At 38.4% G+C, this 26908-nt stretch overlaps 1 protein-coding gene across 2 annotated transcripts in view; it reads right to left on the bottom strand.

The window, feature by feature from the left end:
• The window catches only part of LOC124721774 (glutamate receptor ionotropic, kainate 2), a 203662-nt gene that overhangs the window by 46853 nt on the left and 129901 nt on the right, over positions 1–26908 (bottom strand). For both annotated transcript variants that reach the window (XM_047246884.1, XM_047246885.1), the window contains exon 12: positions 1868–2006. In XM_047246884.1, the coding sequence (XP_047102840.1) occupies positions 1868–2006 (139 nt within the window). The remainder of the gene's footprint in view (positions 1–1867; positions 2007–26908) is intronic.

Raw genomic sequence — 26908 nt, 5'->3', positions numbered from 1 at the left:
TGTGTAATGACTACTGTGGTCAGTGATATGGAGTACCTGGCAGTAGGTGACCGCACAATGCACCTAATATGGAAGAACATATGTTTTTGGGGGTGTCCGGATACTTCTGATCACATAGTGTATTATGTACTCACTCCCCTCTACAAGTCCTAGAAGCCTGCAATGGGAATTTCTGAACACCTTGTATAGTAGACAATGGTTTAGTCAGATTCCTTGGGTTGTTCTACAGTGTTCCACGGCAACATAAACCTTCCTGGCATAGCCTTGTACTAAATTGGAACCCTTGTTTGAAAACCTAAACACAAAACAATGAAAATTTCATTCTGTTGTCAAAGATAACCTATTTCTGAACATGATATTCTACTGCAGTGGCATATCAAAATACTTTCTGATGCAGATGTTTTCAGGCTGACTGGATACTGAGTATGCATGAAAATTTTCCAATTATCACTTCCCAGAGCAACTTGTTTTTAAATGTAATATTATATTTTATTCAGTGATGAAATATCAATTTATGACAAATTAAATACAGACATCTGCCTCTTACCTTTAATCAGCTTTATTTAAACACTATTAACTAATCTTCACTAACTGATGTGCTTTACTGCTATCAATAGTTCCAATAAAAAGCCTTGCTATGCATCTGCTTCAGCATTGTATTGCATTTACTGGTTTTAGTGCAATTATTAGTTCAAAAAGTGTTCATAATTCTGCATTTTATTCAAGTAACAGTTTGTTTAAAGCTCTGTAAGTTTGAGAACAATCTGTGTTAGGCACTTCATTGACCTACATTCTGTCATTCATTGGAATAGTGCAAATATAATGGACAGTAGCTGGAGTCTCTACTACTCACAAATAAAAAAAATATGATTTATAAAAATCCAGAAAACAAGCCAACTTCATGAAAAATCCCAAAACACTTGTAAGTAAAATTCATATGTGACCATACCTGGTTTCTGCATCTGTAGCCATGAATACCGTAAAAAGTTTGGTTTGAAAACCATAGTGCTTTACTAGGTATTGTCCTATTACAGGTGGTATGCTATGCTTTCCTCTGACATCTGAATTAACTTATTCAGCCAGTTATTGGGGGGAGTACAATTTAATATGAACTCTGACCTTGGTGCAACTTGGCATTTTTCACATTAACATACCTTGCCAGAGATGAAAGTTCTGATAAGTGAGAGATGAATTTCCTATGGCTGTCTAGGAATCAAACTCCCAACCTTTGGATCATTGTTCTTGTACTTTATGATTGATCCACACAGAAAGAATGCTTGTACTCTTCTGGAAAGCTGAAGAAGATACCTAATCCTGAATTTTATTTCAGTGCATTACTAATGTATGATTTATATAATTTTTAACTCATTTTGTTTGTTAAAATGGGGTGGGGTGGATAGACTAGCTTTATGGTGCTCAACATCAATGTTACTACTGCACATTCTTGGTTAATGTACATGTACATGTATTTATATTTACTTATGAAAATAATCAGGTTTAATGGGCCAGTTAGAAAGAATTATTGTTGAATTGCATATAGTTTTTAGGACATCCTTCTGGAGCTCAACATTCTTCAAACTTCTGTGTATGAAAAAATGTTTAATCTCAATGAATTCACATATCCTCACAGGAAAATATGTATAAGCCAATCAGCAGATCAGAGAAATGCAAGCAAACACCATTTTGATAGGATCATGAAACCTGATTTTTTAAGGATGACTCTTTTGCCTAAATCACAAACACACTAGCAGCAATGAACACCTTGGGTGTATCACTAAGAATGAATATCATAATGAATTTTATTTAAATTACAGTTTCTTAGAAAAATATTTAAATTAGTACACTAATAAATAATAAAAGTAATTACCTGGCAAGTATAAATAACAGGACTGAAACTCCTAGGTAAGCAGTTGCCATGTATATCCACACATCCAGAGATAATGGAGACAAAAATGAAAACAAATTTGGTGGCTGTTTTATTGGTTTGCGATAGAGTATACTGATACCTGCAAATAAACAAATTTAAGTTAGACACACACCAATTTTATAACTTTTGCATTTCAGTAATGTTTTTTCACATATGAAGTGAGCATATATAAATAAAACAGTCAAGTTTATAATAAGTGTCCCATAAATATAGTGTATATAGGTGCAAAGGTGCAGTGAATGAGTCAAAAGCATCCTGTTCCCACTGACAGAGTTCTAAGTCAAGGTTCTCAGATTCACATATGCTCATTAGTAGTGTGCATGTCATCATCTCTCCAGGTAGCACAGACATTTATAATTCAGAGACTGAATGTTATTAAAGCAGAACCAAAATTTTGATAAGGTACATTAGTCAAAGACATTACTGTCTTATTTATGCAATACAGCACAAAAACAAAAATTAACTTTAATGTAGCAGCAACAATTGCATGTTGAGAAACAGTCATAAAATGAGAGACTATATGATACATGAATTGGGATGGCAATCATTAAACAAAGGTGTTTTTATGTAAACAAAGTCGAGGGGGGAGAAGGGGAAGGAAGGAAAAGGAAAGGTGATTTTCATTGTAACAGATTCTTATAATGAATTTCAATCACCAAGTTTCTCCTCAGAGTGTGAACATATCTTGTTGTTGGGCACCTACACAGGGAGATATGATCATCACAATAACATAAGAGAAATCATGGAAAGGTTTAAATGTCATTTCCTCATATACTCTTTGAGATTGGAACAGCAGAGAAATAGCTTGAATGTTATTCAATGAACCCTCTCCAACACACTTATTTGTGAACTGCAGAGTAATCATGTAGATGTAGAGGAGATGTATATTTAGATGTAGATGTAGACTACATAGTATTAATATTTTCTCAGCATTTCCATTCATACTGACTAGTCAATATTTGTCATAGGAGTTTGTGCACACTTACTGGTGTGCACCTACCATTTGTAGCCATGTTTGCATATTTGAAATGTGCTTCTAATTAATTGCTTCTCTCCTGGTTTTGCCACAAAACCTCATTTAAAGTTTCCCTCATTAATTTCTTACTTTTCTAAGCCATCTATTTCTGCCTGCTATAGGTCATGATAACACTGCAACTCTTATTAATTATTGTCCTCCCTTGACTGTCTGTCTGAAAAAAAAAAAAAAAATCATCTTCAGTGTAACACTTCAATAGAGCAATAGATTTTGTTTAGATGTATCTGTATGCAGTATGATGCAAAGCTGAAGTTTGACTGATGCACAATATCTCTGTTGTGATTGCGAATATAAAACAGAATCTGATATCAGGATTTTTAATTCATAACATTTGAACTTGCTGCTATACTTCTTTTCCTTCAATGTTTGTCTCATTCGGATAGGGTCAACTAATGATGACTGACTATCCATCCACAATTTACTAATTATTTTTATTCTGTGGCTTGAAGCTCACCATTTTGCCACCAATATCAGTTACTATAATGAGGGAAACTCATATACTCCACCTTTCTGTATAATATGTAAACTTTGTTCTGCATATAAATTCATACTTCACCATATACCCAACTGTATATTGTGTTTCTGAGATGAAATGAGAAGCCAGCCTAGTATTTGTCTATACAAGTGTGAAAAAACTTAATGAAACCCATACTCAGTCTGGTTTGTGAACCAAACCATTAGTTAATATTTTTGTGACAAGTTGAAATTCTGCAGGACTCAAGCTCAGAACCCTTACCTTTATTGGACAGTACACTATTAATCCCACCCCATGAACCATGGACCTTGTCGTTGGTGGGGAGGCTTGCATGCCTCTACGACACAGATAGCCGTACCGTAGGTGCAACCACAACAGAGGGGTATCTGTTGAGAGGCCAGACAAACATGTGGTTCCTGAAGAGGGGCAGCAGCCTTTTCAGTAGTTGCAGGGGCAACAGTCTGGATGATTGACTGATCTGGCCTTGTAACACTAAGCAAAACGGCCTTGCTGTTCTGGTACTGCGAACAGCTGAAAGCAAGGGGAAACGACAGCCGTAATTTTTCCCGAGGGTATGCAGTTTTACTGTATGATTAAATGATGATGGCGTCCTCTTGGGTAAAATATTACGGAGGTAAAATAGTCCCCCATTCGGATCTCCAAGCAGGGACTACTCAAGAGCACATCATTGTCAGGAGAAAGAAAACTGGCGTTCTACGGATCGGAGTGTGGAATGTCAGATCCCTTAATTGGGCAGGTAGGTTAGAAAATTTAAAAAGGGAAATGGATATGTTAGAGTTAGATATAGTGGGAATCAGTGAAGTTTGGTGGCAGGAGGAACAAGACTTTTGGTCAGGTGAATACAGGGTTATAAATACGAAATCAACTAGAGGTAATGCAGGAGTAGGTTTAATAATGAATAAAAAAAATAGGAGTGCGGGTAAGCTACAACAAACAGCATAGTGAACACATTATTGTGGCCAAGATAGATACGAAGCCCACACCTACAACAGTAGTACAAGTTTATATGCCAACTAGATCTCCAGATGATGAAGAAATTGATGAAGTGTATGATGAGATAAAAGAAATTATTCAGGTAGTGAAGGGAGACGAAAATTTAATAGTCATGGGTGACTGGAATTCGAAAGTAGGAAAAGAGAGAGAAGGAAACATAGTAGGTGAAGATGGATTGGGGCTAAGAAATGAAAGAGGAAGCCGCCTGGTAGAATTTTGCACAGAGCACAACTTAATGATAGCTAACACTTGGTTCAAGAATCATGAAAGAAGGTTGTATACATGGAAGAACCCTGAAGATATTAAAAGGTATCAGATAGATTATATAATGCTAAGACAGAGATTTACGAACCAGGTTTTAAATTGTAAGACATTTCCAGGAGCAGATGTGTACTCAGACCACAATCTATTGATTATGAACTGTAGATTACAACTGAAGAAACTGCAAAAAGGTGGGAATTTAAGGAGATGGGACCTGGATAAACTGAAAGAACCAGAGGTTGTACAGAGTTTCAGGGAGACCATAAGGGAACAATTGACAGGAATGGAGGAAACAAATACAGTAGAAGAAGAATGGGTAGCTTTGAGGCATGAAATAGTGAAGGCAGCAGAGGATCAAGTAGGTAAAAAGACAAGGGCTAGTAGAAATCCTTGGCTAACAGAAGAGATAATGAATTTAATTGATCAAAAGGAGAAAATACAAAAATGCAGTAAATAAAGCAGGCAAAAAGGAATACAAACGTCTCAAAAATTAGATCGACAGGAAGTGCAAAATGGCTAAGCAGGGATGGCTAGAGGACAAATGTACGGATGCAGAGGCTTATCTCACTAGGGGTAAGATAGATACTGCCTACAGGAAAATTAAAGAGACCTTTGGAGAAAAGAGAACCACTTGTATGAATATCAAGAGCTCAGATGGAAACCCAGTTATAAGCAAAGAAGGGAAAGCAGAAAGGTGGAAGGAGTATATAGAGGGTCTGTACAAGGGCGATGTACTTGAGGACAATATTACGGAAATGGAAGAGGATGTAGATGAAGGTGAAATGGGAGATACGATACTGCGTGAAGAGTTTCACAGAGCATTGACAGACCTGAGTCGAAACAAGGCCCCCGGAGTACACAACATTCCATTAGAACTACTGACAGCCTTGGGAGAGCCAGTCCTGACAAAACTCTACCGTCTGGTGAGCAAGATGTATGAGACAGGCGAAATACCCTCAGACTTCAAGAAGAATATAACAATTCCAAACCCAAAGGAAGCAGGTGTAGACAGATGCGAAAATTACTGAACTATCAGTTTACTAAGTCACAGCTGCAAAATACTTACATGAATTCTTTACAGACGAATGGAAAAACTGGTAGAAGGCGACCTCGGGGAAGATCAGTTTGGATTCCGTAGAAATATTGGAGCACATGAGGCAATACTGACCTTACAACTTATCTTAGAAGAAAGATTAAGGAAAGGCAAACCTATATTTCTAGCATCTGTAGACTTACAGAAAGCTTTTGACAATGTTGACTGGAAAACTCTCTTTCAAATTCTGAAGGTGGCAGGGGTAAAACACAGGGAGCAAAAGGCTATTTACAATTTGTACAGAAAGCAGATGGCAGTTATAAGAGTCGAGGGACATGAAAGAGAAGCAGTGGTTGGGAAGGGAGTGAGACAGGGTTGTAGCCTCTCCCCGATGCTATTCAATCTGTATATTGAGCAAGCAGTAAAGGAAACAAAAGACAAGTTCAGAGTAGGTATTAAAATCCATGGAGAAGAAATAAAAACTTTGAGGTTTGCTGATGACATTGTAATTCTGTCAGAGACAGCAAAGGACTTGGAAGAGCAGTTGAATGGAATGGACAGTGTCTTGAAAGGAGGGTATGAGATGAACATCAACAAAAGAAAAATTAGGATAATGGAATGTAGTCGAATTAAGTCGGGTGATGCTGAGGGAATTAGATTAGGAAATGAGACACTTAAAGCAGTAAAGGAGTTTTGCTATTTGGGGAGGAAAATAACTGATGATGGTTGAAGTAGAGAGGACATAAAATGTAGACTGACAATGGCAAGGAAACGTTTCTGAAGAAGAAAAATTTGTTAACATTGAGTATAGATTTAAGTGTCAGGAAGTCGTTTCTGAAAGTATTTGTATGGAGTGTAGCCATGTATGGAAGTGAAACATGGACGATAAATAGTTTGGACAAGAAGAGAATAGAAGCTTTCGAAATGTGGTGCTACAGAAGAATGCTGAAGATTAATTGGGTAGATCACATAACTAATGAGGAGGTATTAAACAGAATTGGAGAGAAGAGAAATTTGTGGCACAACTTGACTAGAAGAAGGGACCAGTTGGTAGGGCATATTCTGAGGCATCAAGGGATCACCAATTTAGTATTGGAGGGCAGCGTGGAGGGTAAAAATGATAGAGGAAGACCAAGAGATGAATACACTAAACAGATTCAGAAGGATGTAGGTTGCAGTAGGTACTGGGAGATAAAGAAGCTTGCACAGGATAGAGTAGCATGGAGAGCTGCTTCAAACCAGTCTCAGGACTGAAGACCAAAACAACACACAACAACAACACTATTAATAATGCCATTTATTCACAGCTCACAGAACATCTCATGGGTTTCCACTTGTCATCTATTTCTATATCTGCATTCAAAGCAGTGATTTATGAGAAACCACTATGGCTTCCCCACTGAACCACAGATAGTTGTACATACAACAGTTGAAAACCCATTACTATATAAAGTAATACATCACATCCAAATTAGTTGGTCACAATGCATTCTGAAAGTTTATGAATTGATACCAAAAATATATTTTTCCTTAGGAAACAGTCTGAACCTAACATACTGTTAAATACGTAGTCCAAAGACCATAATGAGTTTACTACAGCAGTCCTACAAAAAGGACACTGGACTCGCAGCACAGATTCCATTGGAACATCCGGTAAATGAAAATGCTATCTGTAATTTTTCTGTACTGACTATGAATTGATGCAAGCATTGAAAACATGGTCTATGGTCACCATGTTTCTCCAACTAGACAGTACCATCACAACATGGCCAAAGCCACATGAGCCATAATCCACATCAACATTGTGGATTTATTCTTTGGTGATATGTAGCTGATAGTAGTGGACACCCCATCAAATATACAATCTGTAGTATGTATGTCATTCAGTGATACAGTGTACCAGTGTCTGAGATAATGGGCCACAATTTACTTCAGCATCACCTGCCAATTTCTGCAGGACAAATACCATTGAATATGCCCTCACTTCATCATTCTAGCCCTGTTCCAATGGGGAAGCTGAATGGACATTTAAAATTAAAAAAATAATTCCTTCATTATTCTAGTAAAGATTCATTAACATCTTTTATGAGGACTTGCAAGTCAACGCAGGCAATGACAGCAGTCTAACCACGTTTCTGCATGAGCAAAGCTACCTCATGGTTGTTGACCTACCTCAATTCAGGCCAGTGGTTGAGCAGGAATGACAGTGTACCTTCTTCCATCTGGACTTTCCATTATGAGCTCACATCCAACCCAGATTGCTATCATCAGGCAATTAGGCCACAAATTATTCCCTGTCAGGGTTATAGATGGTCAAATATACCATTATGAGCTCACATCCAACCCAGATTGCTATCATCAGGCAATTAGGCCACAAATTATTCCCTGTCAGGGATATATATGGTCAAATATACCACCACCAACAGATCAAGATGTTTAAACAACTGGCCTAGGACACAATGCTCACAGTACCGCTTCACCTTGCGTTTAGGTCAAGATCAGTCTACAATTTCCAGCCATGTCAGCAAGAAGATCTGAAAGCGCCAAACCCCAGGGAGCTGAATGACACTGAGAACTCATGGGAGCTGAGCCACTGATTCTCACTTCTTTGGATAATAACAGCATCAATGGAAACCTTCCATAAATCGCCATAGAAACTTTGGTAGGGATTCCAATTATAGTTTCTCTCTTGCAACTGTGGCCACCCCAAAAAACAGCCAATACTGCCCCTACTGACTGGAAAAAGAAAAGAGGTGGGGAGATATCTTGCATCTCCACCAGATGTTTCAGTGTCATCAGGTGGACAGACTCCAAGTGGTGATGATGCAGCTTAATCACCTAATGCTTTTATAAGTGCTCACTTGATCCTTGTCACTGAACACAGGTCTGAATTAATAGACTCTATAGCCAGAGGGCTGTCAATGCGGTGTTACTCTCCATACTGGTTACTTCTCAATTACTTATGGATTACTACGAATTTAGCTTGGAATTAGACTTGTTTGTATGGTCTTGCTCTATTGTTTTGACACTGATGAACTATTGCTATGGATTTGTTGAGTGATTATCTCTAAGGCTGGCCTGTGTGGGTTGTGTTGCCAACCTGTCTTGTCTTGGTCACGGTGCAGTTCATTGAATCATTCAAGCTATGGTTAATAAAATTACTACCAAATTCAACATAAAAATATTTTAATGAAGCCCACAATTCTCAATTTCATGGAATTACCAGATCAGTGGCATCAGATGGAAACCACCATGCTACATCAAATGTGTACCTACAGTAGCTGTAAACATTGGAAGAATATTGTCCACTGGCAGTGTCTCTACTGCCACTGTCATTTCCCCCATTCAAAAGAAGCCACTGTTCAGGACATATACCAGTAACATCTTCGGCCTCACTACTAGTTCATTATACATAACAGATCCTGATGATCAACAAGCTTTCTTGTGGTCAAAACAAAAAATGTATTTAGTTTTTAAATGTAACCTTTTGTTGGACCCCAGTCATCATCATTTTCTGAAATATGCAGTTTGTTTAGTTTCAATTTTTATAAGGAAAATCATGTAGTACTAGCCAGACTAGAATGCCACCAATGACAGAAAGAAACTGGTTAGTCATGTGAAGTACTTTTGAACGTGTTTTCTGAGGGTCATCTTGAGCAGCTGGTTCCACAGCTCATATGCAATGGAAATACCTTAGACCTTGTAGCTACAAATATGCTGGACCTTATCGACAATGTCAGAATTGAAATGGGGATTAGCAATGATGGTATCATTATAGCAACTATGGTTATGAAAGTTAATAAATCAGTTAAGGAGGCCAGTAAATTGCGGTCTGGAGAATAATGTGTATAGTAAGTGCATTAATGATGGAAAACACCCACCATGGTTTAACAATGAGATTCAGAAAATGCTGAGGAAGGAGAGACTGTTGCACTCTTGGTTCAAAAGAGAACATGTAAATGACAACAAGTGAAGGTTATTAGAGATTTGTGCATCTGGAAAAAGATCTATGTGCAAATCATACAACTACTACCACCGTCATACCTTATCAAAAGGTCTGGCAGAGAAGCCGTGAAAATTCTGGTCCTATGTAAAATCATGAAGCGAGTCTATGGCTTCCATCCACTCACTTGTGGACTTGTCTGGTGAGGCAGATGAAGATAGCTAAAGGAAAACTGAAGTTTTAAATTTCATGTTCAAGAAATCATTCATGCAGGAATATCATACAAACGAACTGTTGTCTGACCACTGAACAGACTCCTGTAAGGACAACATAGCAATAAGCATCCCTGGTATAGAGAAACAACTGAAGGAGTTGAAAACATATAAGTCACCAGGCTCTTATGGAATCCCAGTCTGGTTTTTCAAAGAGTATTATACAGCATTGGCCCATAATTTAGCTTGCATTTATCTCTAATCTCTCACCCAGCACAAAGTCCCAAGTGACTGGAAAAAAGCGCAGGTGACTGCTGTATATAAGAAGGGAAAAAGAACATACCAACAAAATTACAGAACAATTTTCCAAACTTTGGTTAGCTGCAGCCTTGTGCATATTCTCAGTTTGAATACAATAAATTTTCTTGAGACCAAGAAGCTTACGTCTACAAAGCAGCATGGTTTTAGAAAGTATCGCTCACATGAAATTCAGCTTGCCCTGTTCCCACATGATATACTGTGAACTATGGATGAACGGCAACAGGCAGATTCCATACTTCTAGATTTCCAGAAAGTGTTTCACACGGTGCCCCATTACAGGCTGTTCAAGAAGGTACGAGCATAGATATGTGAGTGGCTCAAAGACTTCTTAAGTTATGGAACCCAGCATGTTGTCCTCATGAGTGAGTATTCATCAGAGACAAGCGTATTGTCAGGAGTGCCCCAGGGAAGTGCGATAGGACCACTGTTATTCTCTATATACGTAAATGATTTGCCAGACAGAGAGGGTACCAATCTGCAGTTGTTTTCTGATGATGCTGTGGTGTACGGTAAGGTGTCATCAATGAGTGACTGTAGGAGGCTACAAGATAACTTAGACAAAATTTCTAGCTGGTGTGATAAATGGCAGCTAGCTCTAAATGTAGAAAAACATAAGTTATTGAAGATGAATAGGAAAGGCAAACCTGTAATGTTTGAACACAGCATTAGTAATGTCCTGCTTGAGATAGTCATGTCATTTAAATATCTCGCCATAATGTTGCAAAGCAATATGAAATGGAACAAGCATGTGAGGTTCGTGGTAGAAGAGGTGAAAGGTTGAGTTTGGTTTATTGGGGATATTCTGGGAAGCTGTGGTTCATCTGCAAAGGAGACTGAATACAGGATGCCAGTGCGATCTATTCTTGAGTACTGCTTGAATGTTTGGGATTCGTACCTGGTCAGATTAAAGGACGACATCAGCACAATTCAGAGGCGGGCTACTAGATTTGTTCGAACAATGTACATGTATTATGGAAATGCTTCAGGACGTTGAATAAGAATCCCTGGAGGGAAGGTTACATTCTTTTCAAGGAACACTATTGAGAAAATTTAAGAGACCCGGCATTTGAAACTGACTGCAGAATGATTCCGTTACCTCCAACATACTTGCGCGTGAGGACCACAAACATAAGATATCAGAAACTAGGGCTCATATGGAGGCATATAGACAGTCATTTTTCCCTCATTCTACTTGTGAGTGGAACAGGAAAGGAAATGACTAAAGTTGGCAATATGTTGTAGGAAGGTGACCCAGTTTTCAGCCATTATGCGCATCCTCCTCTATTAACTACTGGCAGACAATGAGCTTAATTCTCTTTCTGAACGGCTAGCCACAATGGTTGGTTGGTTGATTTGGGTAGGGACCAAACAGCGAGGTCATTGGTCCCATCAGATTAGGGAAGGAAGTCAGCTGTCCTTTCAAAGGAACCATCATGGCATTTGCCTGAAGTGATTTAGGGAAATCACTGAATTCCATGCACTGGGCCTGGGTTTGATTCCCGGCTGGGTTGGAGATTTTCTCCGCTCATGGACTGGGTGTTGTGTTGTCCTCATCATCATTTCATCCTCATCATCAGCCACAAGTCGCCCAATGTGGCGCTAAATGAAAAAAAGACTTGCACTTGGCGGCCGAACCCAACTGGGACATCCCAGCCAACAATGCAGTATGATCATTTCATTTGTCTGCCTGCTTAGCTGGGTGGTAATTTGCTAGCCTGCCATGCAAGTGGGCCCAGATTCGATTTCTGGCCGGGTTGGAGATTTTCTCTGCTCGGGGACTGGGTGTTGTGTTGTCCTAATCATCATTTCATCCTCATCACTGGTGCGCAAGTTGCCCAATGTGGTGTAGACTGAAATAAGACTTGCACCTGGCAGCCGAACTTCCCTGGACAGGGGCCTCCCAGCCAATTGATGCCATATGCTCATTTCCATTTATCACTGAATTATTCATCTGACTGTCTGTCTTTCCATTTTTTTTCTTTTTGTTATTTTTATCTTGCATCAATACAGCTGTGAATGTATAAGCAGACGAGTGGGATTATCTACCACATCCATAACTTTTTCAAACACGTATTTGAAAGCAGGGCTCATACTGTTGACATAGGAAGACACAAGAACGGGCTGCAGAAGCATTTGCTGTCAGTAAGACAACTGTAAATATATTTGTAAACGAAAGCGCCATAGCTGTAGGAACCTTAGGAAAAATTGCTTCTGTGTCGCCTGCAAAGCATCAAAATCGCAAAAATCCTGTAACACAAATGGATGGTTTTGACAGTGATGTTTCAAAGCACTCTGTGTGAATGGTGATAAATATGTGACATCACAAAAACTTTTTACAATTATTCATGAGAAAATTGGCTTCAAAGGTAGCATTTTTTTAACGTAGAGAATTTTAAAACACATTGGTTCCAAATATGACAAGAGAGAGTTTTTAGTTGATAGATATGACATAGATGCACCATGAACCACAGTCCTTATAAAGATGTGCAATACAAATGGAGGAGGCAATGCAAGAGACTAGTATCTTGATGAAACATGGGTGAATCAGCAGCATTCTTGAAAGACCTGCTGGAAAATGAGTGATAGTACTGGTGGTATTAAAGATTCCATAGGAACCATGCTGGTTATCATACAACTGTTACCAATGAAACACCAAGTACAAACACCAGAAAACCTGCCCTGGCTTAAAAATAAAAATATTTCCCACAGTATAAACCACACTTGTACCGAACTCCTGCAGTTTGTTAATTTATATAAAGTATGCTTCAGAATGTAAAGGCTTGAATTTTTTTTTGTTAGTATACTCCCATGTAATTAATTTGGACAAAGGCTAACGGCTATATGTGAGGGAAGAGGGGGGAAAGAAATTTAAGCTAATAGACACTGAATTGCTTGTGCATGAAGCAATAGACAACATCCCCCCTTCAGCATGGGCATAGTCTTTGCAGCATGCTGAAAAACTTCAGGAAGAAGCTTTTCAACATGTACCATAGGCAAATGAACCTGATTAACGTCTGAAGCAACACAGTTTGGCAATGTGGACTTTGTTTGCCCACTCCGTGCTGCCACGCATGTGCAGATCTCATCCCCTCTATGCTTCCCTACTGCTCTGCATCTATTTGCCATCCTACATGATGCGGGCTAGTAGTGGTACAGGGTACCCTCTGCCATGCACTGTGAGATGGATTCCAGAATATTGATGTAGATGTAGACACAGTTTCATTAATTTGTAATACAGTGCTCTGATGCATAATTGACCAAGGCATCATTGTGGCAGCAATGAAGCTAATCAACTTATCTACATCACATTAAAACAGAATGCAGTAGGTTACTGCAAATCTTGTAATGTTCTTATTATGGTATCTGTTTTCCAATTTAAGATACCATTAAAGCAGCATTGGAAAACTGATAGGAGATGGACTTAATTGAAATGATAGTATCTATTCAGTGGGAACTCCGCTAGCAGTGATTTGTAATTCAAATGGAACCTTCCATCTGTAATATTAGTTTAAGTGACCAGTGAATGCAAAATCCCTGATTGACGCAAATCCTACATATCACTCACAAAAGCTACTCTCAATATAATCAGGTCAAATCTTTCACAAAATTGATCTCCTCCAACTTCCTTGGACACAGTGTCTCAGAAAATAATAATGATTAAAAGCCTTTTCAGAGAGCATACATTCAAACACCTACCTTTCACAGCTCATAGCACATAACTGATCTTTCAGTGCTACCTGTAACAGCTCAGGCAAAAAATCCCAGCATATTCAACTATTTTGGGAGTATTATAACAGGTTCTAACTGGGAGGAACATGTAGTTAGTCTAAGAAAATTATTAGTCATTCATGAACAAGTTAATCTCTGATTATGTCTTAATAGTGTAAATTTTCCAATCCAGTGTAAAATATGTGGTGCATCTATATCAACAACTACCGCTATACTCCTCAAACCACTGTTAAGCATACAGTATAGGGGCTGCTTAGTCGATTCTGTGCATACTGTACTCTTGCCTTTGTGATACCTACTGAAGCAATACATAGGGGTGTGAGTTAACGAGCATTTCACTCCCATTTAAGTATACTGTACTCTTGCCTTTGTGATACCTACTGAAGCAATACATAGGGGTGTGAGTTAACGAGCATTTCACTCCCATTTAAGTATATGGCCAAAAAAGTCAGCCTTCAGGAATTGTCAAACGAACCCTGTCGTCCAGGACCATGTGCCACAAAGAGCGCAGATTCGCCACAAGATGGGGAAATTCACAGGCTTCTATTGTGCTGAATGAGGCCTAAGTGCTGTAGTGTGCGAGTGAGACAGACGAGAACCTACGTCATAAGGAAACCCCATAGAAGCTGTTTGTGGCCATGGAGACGTATCAGTGTTAAATATGGTGGACCTAAGAACAACCATAAAGAGAAACATTTATGAAAACTATTTAATTCTGTAGTAATTCAGGGAATGAAGCCACAGTAATTTTAATCTACCATCCTTAACAAATTTTCATGGTCGTTCCAATAAAACTTGAACACTGATCATATCTATAATCGTTTAGGATTTACTGTTAAAGTGAAATTAACAAGTTTTGTAACAAAGACCTGAATGCTAAAATCTCAGTACTTTGGTCAATCTTAGCGATAGACATTTCATTTAGAAGCGCATGATTAAAATGACAAATGTTGTAAATATCAACTCTGTAATCAGGTAACAAAGACCTGAATGCTAAAATATGAACACTTTAGTCGATTGTAACAATCAATATTTCATACAGAAGCGCATAATTAAAATGACAAATGTTGTAAATATCAACTGTGTAACTTTATTTGTTTAAAAGATATAGTAAATTTAAGTTTTCAGTTAAGCATCAGATCATCATTTCCTCCACACAAAACACATTGAACGATGACAGCATGACAACTTATTGAATCACTAGGTAATAGAATATTTGTTGTCAAGTTTAGTGCATAATCATTACTTTTGTTTTTTATTTATATATCAGAAATCACACTGGTGCAAGGTTACTGGCCGTGACATTCAAAGTTAAGAAGGAAATTGTATTGGTTTTATGTAAAAGAATGTAACATTTATTATATAATGGATATTATTGTTACTTTATTTAGAACATGAAGGTGGTAAAGCTTTGATTATTTAAATATATTAAGATGTAAAATAATATAGAATAAGCTGCAGTCAATCAGATGGACAGCTTCAGGAAAGGGAACTGCATTAGTCAGTTGAGTGAGGATGTTGGGTGCGTGGGAAATGCGGCCAGGAACAGGAAGAGGGACAGTGCTGGTGGAGATGTGGAAGCGGACAGTCAGTCTTTAGGTAGCTAAGAAGTGAAACGACCTAGAAAATTTCGTATTGTGTGAACTCTAACTTTTGCATACTTTACGAGATGGAGTGTTGGACTAGTAATTCACAATGAAATTGTGAATGATCAAACTGTGTCAAATGGATATGCGCTCAAGTGTAATAGTAATTTAAATATGACCACTTTCGCTATTAGTTTGCTTTCTGAATAAACATTATTCTAACCAAATTGCAACTGTTTGGCCTACATCATTTATGGGTTGTTAATATAGCTCCCAATAGTGTTATTACTGTTGTTATATGTTATATTAAGTTTGTATATTTTATACAATTTCACAAACTTGCCATCAGCCATAAAATTTAACCATAGAGTCACAAATTTCTAATTTAGGACGTGTAATGCGACACGTGCAGTTCAACCCCTAGACGAGTTTGAGCCAAGAAATTTCGACAAAGAGGGGTCACATGTGAGCCTGAACACCTACGGGAGGTTAGCTCGCAGGAGGTTGTAATATATTCCTCGATTCAGCAGTTAAAGTTTGTTGTAGAAAATTTCTAAGTACATATTCACATCATAGTTTGTGTGTATCTCCAAGCACCTGCCAGATCAGTTCTTTCAGCATCTTTGTGACACTCTCCCATGGGTTGAACAAACCACTTGTGCTGCCCTTCTTTGTATCCATTCAATAATCCCTATTAGTTCTAGTTGGTATGTGTCGCACACATGTGAACAATATTCTAAAGTGGGTCACATGGCTGTTTTGCATACCATCTCCTTTAAAGACTCACTGCACTTCTTTTGTGTTCTACCAATGAACAGAAGTCTGCCACCTGCTTCACCTATGATAGACTATATGCTCATTCCATTTCATATCCCTAGAAATTGTTACATCCACTTAAGTGTATGAGTTCACTGATTCCAATTGTGACTCACTGGCATTATAATCATAGGATATTATTTTTTTATTTTGTGAACTGCACAATTCTACATTTATGCCCATTTAAAGCTAGTTACCAATCTTTGCACCACTTTGAAATCTAATAAAGGTCTCACTGAATATTTGTACACCTACTTTCAGACAGTACTTCATTACCGATAACTGCATCATCTGCAAAAAGACTGAGGTTATTATTAATATTGCCTGCAAGTCATTAATATACAACATGAATAACAAGAGTCCTAACTCACTTCTCTGAGGCACACCCAAAGTTACTTTTTATGACTGTCAATGACTTTCTGTCTAAGATAACTTACTGTGGCCTTCCTACCAAAAGATGCTCAATTCAGTCACAAATTTTGCTTGATACCCCATATAATTATACTTTTGAGAATAGTCATAGATATGATACTCGATCAAATGTGTTTTGGAAACTCAGGAATATTGCATTTACCGGACTGCCTTGAATCGTGCCTGCCAGTATGTCATGTGAGAAAAGTGAGAGTTGGGTCTCATATTATCTAGGTTTTCAGAATGCATGCTGGTTGTCATGGAGGAGGCCATTCTGTTCGAGATACCCCATTACATTTCAGCTGATAATATATTCTAAGAATGTACAACAAATGGATGTCAAGGGTATTGGTCAATAATTTTATGGGTCACTTCTGCTACCCCTCCTGTACATAGGTACAGGGCAATCATTCATCAATCTCCCTTCATGCTCCAATGTCATTTTACACTTCTCTTCTTTCAGTCTGGATATGAGCTGAGGAAGTGATCAGAAATGGACGAGCGCTAATTTTTTGGATGTGTGATTATTACTAACAGGGCTTCTGGAATAAAGAGATCTCTGTTTGACAGAGAAGTTAGCACAATTTTTGGTTGCAGTAATGCACAGGATCTGTAATTATTCAGTCTTACGCTTTCCCAGCTTTCCTCATTTAGGTATGTATCTCTCACTTCCTGCAATGTAAGAAAGATTATTTTCTGCATTAAAGAATGTCCTGGCAGACAAATGCATGAGCCTAAATGTGGAGAATTTGGATTATTATTTATTTATCATATGGCTTTTAGTGCCAGGGGTCTCCGAAGAGATGATTTACCCTCAAGGTAGCTCTTTTCATTTAAGCAAAGGGGCAGTATCTTTAAAGGAATTGGAATCTTTCACGAAAGAAAGGTATTTGTAAGAAATTGGTGGTGGCCTATTGTATGGATCAACTCTAGCATTTGCCTAAACTGAAAATGGAAAACCCTGGCGTTTGCCTAAATTGAAAACAAGAAACCACAGTAGAGCATTTTTAAGATTGCTGGCAGATGGATTCAACCCACTCTCCGCCTGAATCCAGGGATTGCTAGCTCAGCATGCTAACAAGTAGAATTACCCCAAGTCGGTGGAGAATTTGGAAAAACAGATTGTTGTACATTGTTTTAAAATAAAATAAAATGCATAACAACAAAAGATTGCATGTTTTTCCTTTAACTGTGCACATTTTGTCATTTGATGATGCATGAATGCCTGCATATTTTAAGATTTAATTGTGCAGGTAACTGCTGGCCTCAGTTCTTACTGTATTACAAGAGCATAAGTAGATTTTGGACAAAAGGGGAAAGGAGGAATGCAGAGTGCAGTCAGATCTGATGAATTCAAGCAGTCCGCTGAAAAAAATCTTTTAGGAACGAACGAACTATAAAATCTGGTGTCATCCCATACTTCTTCCACTTTCCACAAACCCCTTTTCATTTTTCCATATGGGGGTTGGTTTTCACAATTGAGGACCGCTCGGGTGACCAGATTGGGCTACTAATAGAATATTGGGTAATTTTGTTTCTTAAAGAAATGCAACCATCACTGTTTGGGCAATATTTTTAATTACTGTGCTTTTTGGGTGACACAGACAAATCCAAGTGTATTTTTATGCACTGATTTTAATTTGTCATTTCTAATGATGTTTGCTTCTCTGCTGCCTTGTGAAATACTCAAATATTTCACCCCAAAGTTCTACCACCCTCCAAAGAATGAAACCAGTGCTAACATTAAACTGCTATAGATATGTAATTAGGCTATTATATTACTGTGTACAAATTTTTAGCTTACCATATTGCTAGTAGATGAATCAAAATCTATTTTCGTGTTCTTTCTTGCTACAATCTTATCCATAATTAAAAAACTATCACAACAAAACACACAGCACAGAAACAATAAGTGGTAGCACTTACATTAAATTCAGCTGTAAGTAAGAACTGAACTGATTTGCATAACAATAACTGAGCTCAAACAATAACAACAACTGGTCTTGGCTAAAATAGGGGTAAGCAATAGCCAATAGTACTATGGATGTATAGATAGTTTAAATCTACTGTAGACCTTGATGACCACTAATAGTGCGTATCTCTTTTTCATTGTACAACTGAAAATTAAAATACCTTTCAATTTCACTACACAGCAACTATGTTGTGTATAATTTCCTTTAGGTGAATTTTTTTTGTGGGTGGGGGTTGGGGGGGGGGGGGTATCCAGACACCCTGAACCCCCTGCCCCCCCTTTTCACTATGGTCTTGCATTGGGCCCTGGAGCTTTGATCAGTTTTAACAATTTCTGCTATTTCTCAATTCCACTGAGACTAATATCTATTTCTCTCATATTTTCAGTTGTACGCGAATCAAATTGGGGCAATAATCCTGGGTTTTCCTTTGTAAAGGAATATTTGAAAACAGAGTTAAGCATTTCTGCTTTTGCTTTCTTAACCTCAATTTCAGTTCCTGTCTCAACTGACAGTGAATGGACACTAACTTTAGCATCACTAACAGCCGTTATACATGACCAGAATTGTTTTGAGTTTTGTTACAGATCTCTCAACAATATTATTTATGCTAAGTCATTGAGGACTAGAGGACAAATGTAAGGATGTAGAGGCTTATCTCACTAGGTGTAAGACAGATACTGTCTACAGGAAAATTAAAGAGACCTTTGGAGATAAGAGAACCACTTGTATGAATATCAAAAGCTCAGATGGAAACCCAGTACTAAGCAAAGAAGGGAAAGCAGAAAGGTGGAAGGAGTATATAGAGTGCCTATACAAGGGCGATGTACTTGAGGACAATATTATGGAAATGGAAGAGAATACAGATGAAGATGAAATGGGAGATATGGATACTGCGTGAAGAGTCTGACAGAGCGCTGAAAGACCTGAGTCGAAACAAGGCCCTGGGAGTAGACAACATTCCATTAGAACTACTGACAGCCTTGGGAGAGCCAGTCCTGACAAAATTCTACTATCTGGTGAGCAAGATGTATGAGACCGGCGAAATACCCTCAGACTTCAAGAAGAATATAATAATCCCAATCCCAAAGAAAGCAGGTGTTGACAGATGTGAAAATTACCAAACTATCAGTTTACTAAGTCACAGCTGCAAAATACTTACATGAATTCTTTACAGACGAATGGAAAAACTGGTAGAAGGTGACCTCGTAGAAGATCAGTTTGGATTCCGTAGAAATATTGGAGCACATGAGGCAATACTGACCTTACAACTTATCTTAGAAGAAAGATTAAGGAAAGGCATACCTACATTTCTAGCATCTGTAGACTTGCAGAAAGCTTTTGACAATGTTGACTGGAATACTCTCTTTCAAATTCTAAAGGTGGAAGGAGTAAAATACAGGGAGCGAAAGGCTATTTACAATTTGTACAGAAAGCAGATGGCAGTTATAAGAGCCGAAGGGAATTAAAGTGAAGCAGTGGTTGGTCAGGGAGCGAAACAGGGTTGTAGCCTTTCCCTGAAGTTATTCAATCTGTATATTGAGCAAGCAGTAAAGGAAACATTAGAAAAGTTCGGAGTAGGTATTAAAATCCATGGAGAAGAAATAAAAACTTTGAGGTTTGCAGATGGCATTGTAATTCTGTCAGAGACAGCAACGGAATTGAAAGAGCAGTTGAACAGAATGGACAGTGTCTTGAAAGAAGGATATTAAGCTGAACATCAACAAAAGCAAAACGAGGATAATGGAATGTAGTCAAATTAAGTCGGGTGATGCTGAGGGAATTAGATTAGGAAATGAGACGCTTAAAGTAGTAAAGGAGTTTTGCTATTTGGGGAGCAAAATAACTGATGATGGTCGAAGTAGAGAAGATATAAAATGTAGACTGGCAATGGCAAGGAAAGCATTTCTGAAGAAGAAAAATTTGTTAACATTGAGTATAGATTTAAGTGTCAGGAAGTCGTTTCTGAAAGTATTTGTATGGAGTGTAGCCATGTATGGAAGTGAAACATGGACGATAAATAGTTTTGACAAGAAGAGAATAAAATCTTTCAAAATGTGGTGCTACAGAAGAATGCTGAAGATTAGATGGGTAGGTCACGTAACTAATGAGGAGGTATTGAATAGAATTGGGGAGAAGAGGAGTTGTGTGGCACAACTTGACAAGAAAAAGGGACTGGTTGGTAGGACATGTTCTGAGGCATCAAGGGATCACAAATTTAGCATTGGAGGGCAGCATGGAAGGTAAAAATGATAGAGGGAGACCAAGAGATGAATACATTAAGCAGATTCAGAAGGATATAGGTTGCAGTAAGTCCTGGGAGATGAAGAATCTTGCACAGGATAGGGTAGCATGGAGAGCTGCATCAAACCAATCTCAGGACTGAAGACCACAACAAAAACAACAACAAGAAGTCATTGAAGGCTTCATGCATTGTTCTCTTCACAGCCAAATGCATTTCATTCAACATGTCTCTATATCTATAGCTCTCTGCGTTGTTTTACACCTATTATGTGGTAGTCCCACTTTTTGGAGATTCTTTATATTGACTGAATATCATGGAGCATCTCTCCCATCACACATTGTTCTACTGGGTACATATCTATTCAGTGCTTGGTCAAGTATTCTTTTAAAATTGAATCATTGTTGCTCTATGTGCTCCTATCCTGAGCTACAAGTATCAAGTTCCTCACTGAGATATGACACTACTGCTCCTTCATCTAGTTTACTGGACATATAAATATTGCTACTTATTTCAGTTGGCCTTTGTGCTTCGGTAATTATTGTTGTTACAACTGTCTCATGGTCACTGATACCAGTTTCGATGTAAACATCCTCAATGAGGTCAGGTCTCTTTGTTGTCATTAGACCTAATATCTATCCATCATGGGTGGCGTCCTGAATCATGTTTTGTAGGTAGTTCACAGAGAAGACATTTAGTAATTTTTCACACAATGTCATGTCATGACCCTCACAAAACTGTAATTATCCCAGTTGATTGTTGGATGATTAAAGTTATCTCTGATGATTATAGTATGATTGGGAATTTACCCACTAGTGGACTGAGGTTTTCTCAAAAACATTCTCCGACACTTTGTTGTGAAGGCTTTGGCAGTTAACCACTAGGATTTTAATACCATCACCTGTGGGGGGACACTTCTTTGGATTTTGTACCAATATTTATGGGTCTCCTACAGTTGTCATTATCTGGACCAGATGCAAAGTTGCTTAATCTAAAAAAAAAAAAAAGACTTGTGTGCACCCCACATACAGTCAGCTACCTGGGTAGCAGGTTCTGCACATCTGGTCCATTTAGGTGGACCCTACACTTCTCAAACCTATGGAGCAAATGCAGGAAGTCAGAGCCTAAACGGTCAGAGAATTTTTGCAATCTCTGGTTCAAGACTTCCGTTCAACTCAGAACGAACTATAACATCTGGTGTCATCCCAGACAATGGAGACAATGCTCCAGGTTGTGAGTTTCTTTGAAACTATGCGAGTGAGGCTGGTATTTTTGAGCTTCTCTGCCGGACACCAGAATGGTCCAAGTATGACCTCAAGACCAGACATCAGGTATCATGTGTCCCATCCCAGTGTGTGCCACAATGTGCAGCTGGTTACATACTGAGCCCACAATAACTGTTGCGATAGTCTTTTTCAACATGTTGAATGAGGCCCACACACATACACACCGAGTGCAATTGGTGTTCCTTCCCATACCAGCCATTTCCCTAAGTAGCAGCATAATTCTCCACACATTCCAACGGCCGATGATTATTAGACCCTAGTCCTTTGTGTTTGCCTCCCATTGACAAGAGACTCAGTACATTTTACAACAGGTGAAGTGAGTCTCACTGGCTCAGTTTCAGCCATGGGTGCTGATACCCAAGGGCAAGACTTAATATTCAAGGTCAAGAGGTACCACGGAGCTCAACTGTCAAGTATCTGAGAGTGACACTGGATTGGCACCTTTTTTTCATAGATGTATGCAAGACCTAAAACTTAAAGCTTCTGGCATGGCGAAGGAACTGATGCCATTATTCCACAGTATGGAACTCAACATCTCAACAAACATTAGTCTCTACAAGGCAATTGTACAACCAAACATCCTTTGTGGGAGCACATTATGGGGCCTCAGGGCCTCACTAACAAGACCCAAATGCAGCACTCCAAAATAAAGTCCTTTGATGGATACTGAGAGCTTCACAATACATGCGCATCCAGACACTGCATGAGGAGCTCAATAAGGAACCTTCTGTAGAAATGATCAAACTCATATCCCCAACAATTCACAAGAAATTAGACAGACTGAGACTGTCAGATCAAGAGGAATGTTCAGTATGAGTCATCAGCTTTGGTCAGTGACTTAATGTTAATGGGTGTTGTTATGTCACCTTTTGGTGCATATATTCACAATTTTGTTGTTAGCTAGTGAACCCAACGAACATGCAAGCACAAAAAACCGGTTGTGGAGACAGACTGATCTGTAGCTTAGCCCACTTGAACAAAATAAAAGTTGCCAGCAACATCATGTTACAGTTGCCATATTCTTTATGGTGTTTTTCACACTTTTCCTATGTCACTGATCACAGCCAACACTTGTATCAAACATTCCTCTATATCCGACATGTCATATGTCATATCAGAGAAATAGGTACCACCTGAGCAGAACCCTGGCATTGGTAGTTTGTCCCCAAGGCACTAGATAAATAGAAAACTGGAAATGAGACGCTACAAATAAAAAAAAAAAAAACCTCAGAGTAGAAATTTACGGGCCTGTGGCCCTCACAAGACCTCCCTGAGTGCAATAGATCACTGATGAAAACTAAACCTTACCTTGTCACCGAAGAGAAAGGATTTCTGAAGAGGTGGTAGGACTTCAAAAAATTAATTGCATTGATGTTTTACTTAGCTGCATTCGTGACAGCTTCTAAACTGGTGTGACAAAGATGAACACTGCAGCGTCAGTTTATCATAGTCAAAGTTTTGAAAATTGCAAAGCTATAAATCCTATGCAACAACATGTGAAGGTAACTGATAAAATATTTACTGCCAGGATCATAAAGGAATTTGTCTTTTTTAGGATAAACAAATTACTATGGAATACTCAAATCCAGTGCTATGCAAACTTCATTTCCTGCAGTCCAATTAAGAGAAAACAGGGCCAGATTACTATGAACTAACGAATGCAATAAGTCTCAACTTATTAAAGTCCAAACTCCAACCTGAATCTTTTATCACAACTTTTGTAACAGGAAAACTCTTAGGCTTCACAATTACAGCTGTGCAACATGACATAGCATAAATCTTGTCACACAAATCAGCCATTGATTAAGAACACCCACAACATTTATGGCTGAACCATTAAATCCTGCTCAAAGAAACTATTCTCAAATTAAAAGGCTAACCATCATTTTGTAATGTGTAAGTTATTGGTCCTAATTTCATCTTATAATGGATGGGGGGTGCAAGACATGAGGGTACAGAGTATTTTTAATACTTTGCAAGATGAATGGCAGCTTGTAAGTAGCCATAAAAAAGGTCTAGTTCTGAACCTGTTGGACACCTGTGTAACACCAACTTTTACATGATTTTCTTGAAAGGAAAACACCTGATTATACTACTTTTTTTACCTTCACTGAGAGTTAGGGGTGGGCTATGTGCCCCCCCCCCCCCCACCCCAATCTTGTGCCGCAAGTATGGGCATAAAAAGAGGAGGAACCTGATCTCTGTATCAGATGACACTAAGTAGTATTTAGACATCCTGCCAGAACATGCTGTAAGCAGTATGCAAGTGATACAGCCATATAGTGACTCACACATTGATCCCAGGTCCTGACACCATAGGGTCACATGAACCATCCCTGTGGCCTGCTTCAGCAGCTACAGTTGCAGTCAAGAGGGCAATTGACTCTTCTTTCTAGTCTGGTCTCTACACAGTTAGTGAGAAGAATGTTTTTTTCTCTTTTTTCTTTTTTACACATATTAACAGAAGTTCTACATAAAGTGACAACCGCAAACATTAATGTAATTTTGTGTGGAGGCATAAACATCTTCCATGGTTTTGGCATGTCCCTGTTGGTCAACACTGCAACATAGTAACTACAATGACAGCAATAGTAATTGACAATTTGCCCACAAATATGGATAGGAACAAGTGTGGTGTAACTGTACAAGATCTTGGATTCAGATAATTTCTGCTGAATAATAATGCAAAAATCAGGTATGGAAAAAATCCTCAGACTGAAAGCACACCAAAGACTTCAATCAGAAATCAAAATGCAAGATTTTTCACGATAGAACTAAGTGTATAGAGAAACCAATGTAGATGAGAAATCTTCTGAATTTTCAATAGTACTTATACTGACCTCTGAAATGACATTTACAAAAGAGGCTACAGCAGTAGAAATGTTTTCTATAAACAGGTACTAGAAAATCTTCCCAGACCCTAAGTATCTCTGTTTGATGAAAAATAGTAATACTGATTCAGAGATGTTACCTTTCCCACAAGTACAAAAATAATTATAGGAAGGTGCTGACTGTTGCAGAAAAGTCGTCTAATGATCAAAAATATGCAATGCAAAGAATAAAAGCAAAGCAGTCTGGGGTGTGATAAAACAGGAAATGGTGAGAGAGAAACAAAAGCACAATAAAAATATGTAAGGAACATCGATACAGTGATAAAGGATGAACACCACCCATCAAACTTCATGAATGAGTATTTTTCAGATATCATAGAGAAATTACAAAACAATTCCCTAAAATAGATACAAAGCTTTAAATAATAATGCACTAATTTCAATGATTTCAATTATGTTATTTCCAACCGGGGGGGAGGGGGGGGGGGGGGAGGAAGGAAAATGAGCAGACCTAGATAATAAACAAATCATTTGCATCAGAGAAATCTTCTGAGTACAGGTAAGAGTTGGGCCTTTGTTAAATATCTACATCTATATTCTGCAAACCACTGTGACTGAAACTTTCTGGCAGATTAAAACTGTGTGCCCGACCGAGACTCGAACTCGGGACCTTTGCCTTTCGCGAGTAAGTGCTCTACCAACTGAGCTACCGAAGCACGACTCACGCCCGGTACCCACAGCTTTACTTCTGCCAGTATCTCATCTCCTAATGATGTACTATGTTAATATAATAGAAATAATGAATACTGAGGTTTATAATATAAGTAATAATGTGAAGATGATTAATGATAAAGGTGAAGTGAACAAGTTGTATCGAATATTCTGTTTTGTGCAAAATGACTAATAAAACTTTTTATTTTGTTTTACTTTCTGCTATTACCTCCAGAAAGCAGCAAATGGTAGTCAAGTATTAAGGGATGATAATTTACCACAACACATGAAGCTCATGAGCATACATTATGTATACTAGGGATTATAATATGACCAATAATGTGAAGATGAAGTGCACTAGTATTAAAAGATCCTTTATAATTTATGTGTGTAACTTTCTGCTGTTATTGACAGTAAATGCAAAAAGATACAGGTATAATGAGGATGGTTATGTAGTGAGTTACCAGTAAAAAAAAAAAAAAAAAAAAGAGTTACTTCTGCAGTGTTGAAATAAGAAAGCTTTCAGTCATTCTGCAGCCCCCTGTGAACATAATGCTACAAGTAGAGGACCACATGGCAAAAACGCATGGCCTTGCACACACCTGTCATATTTTTGATAAGCAATGCCACTCAAGAACATGTTGCCACCACCCCTCCTTCACACTCTCTTCAACCATCACAGGCATGGCAGCCATTGCTGCTGCGTGTCATTACCAGCCATGCCTCCCCACCTACTACTCGCAGTACACTAGTGTCAAGTTTTTAACTGGCAGCGGAATAGCTGCATCAGGTGAGCACCCTGCTGCCTCATGCCTCTCATCTCACACCTCAGTTCAGTAGAAGTTATGATAACTATCAGTGTTCTGTGAGGATCATAACTGCCTGTGCCCCAGCCCCATGTGACTTGAACTCTGATAAGCCACACAACAATTAGGGTTATGCCTATTAATTTCTTGTAATTCTTACCCTCCTATTTTGAAGTTAATATTTAGTAAGTAAGACCTAAATACACACTTGCTTCGGTTACTGTATTATGTGAAATGTCAACTGTCACACCTGTGTGTGCTATTTGGAATAGTGTGTGCCATAAATTTTTCGATGTAA

Source organism: Schistocerca piceifrons, chromosome X, assembly GCF_021461385.2.
Source record: "Schistocerca piceifrons isolate TAMUIC-IGC-003096 chromosome X, iqSchPice1.1, whole genome shotgun sequence".
In the NCBI taxonomy this organism is placed as follows: Eukaryota; Metazoa; Arthropoda; class Insecta; order Orthoptera; family Acrididae; genus Schistocerca; species Schistocerca piceifrons.
This window is presented reverse-complemented; position numbering and strand designations above follow the sequence as displayed.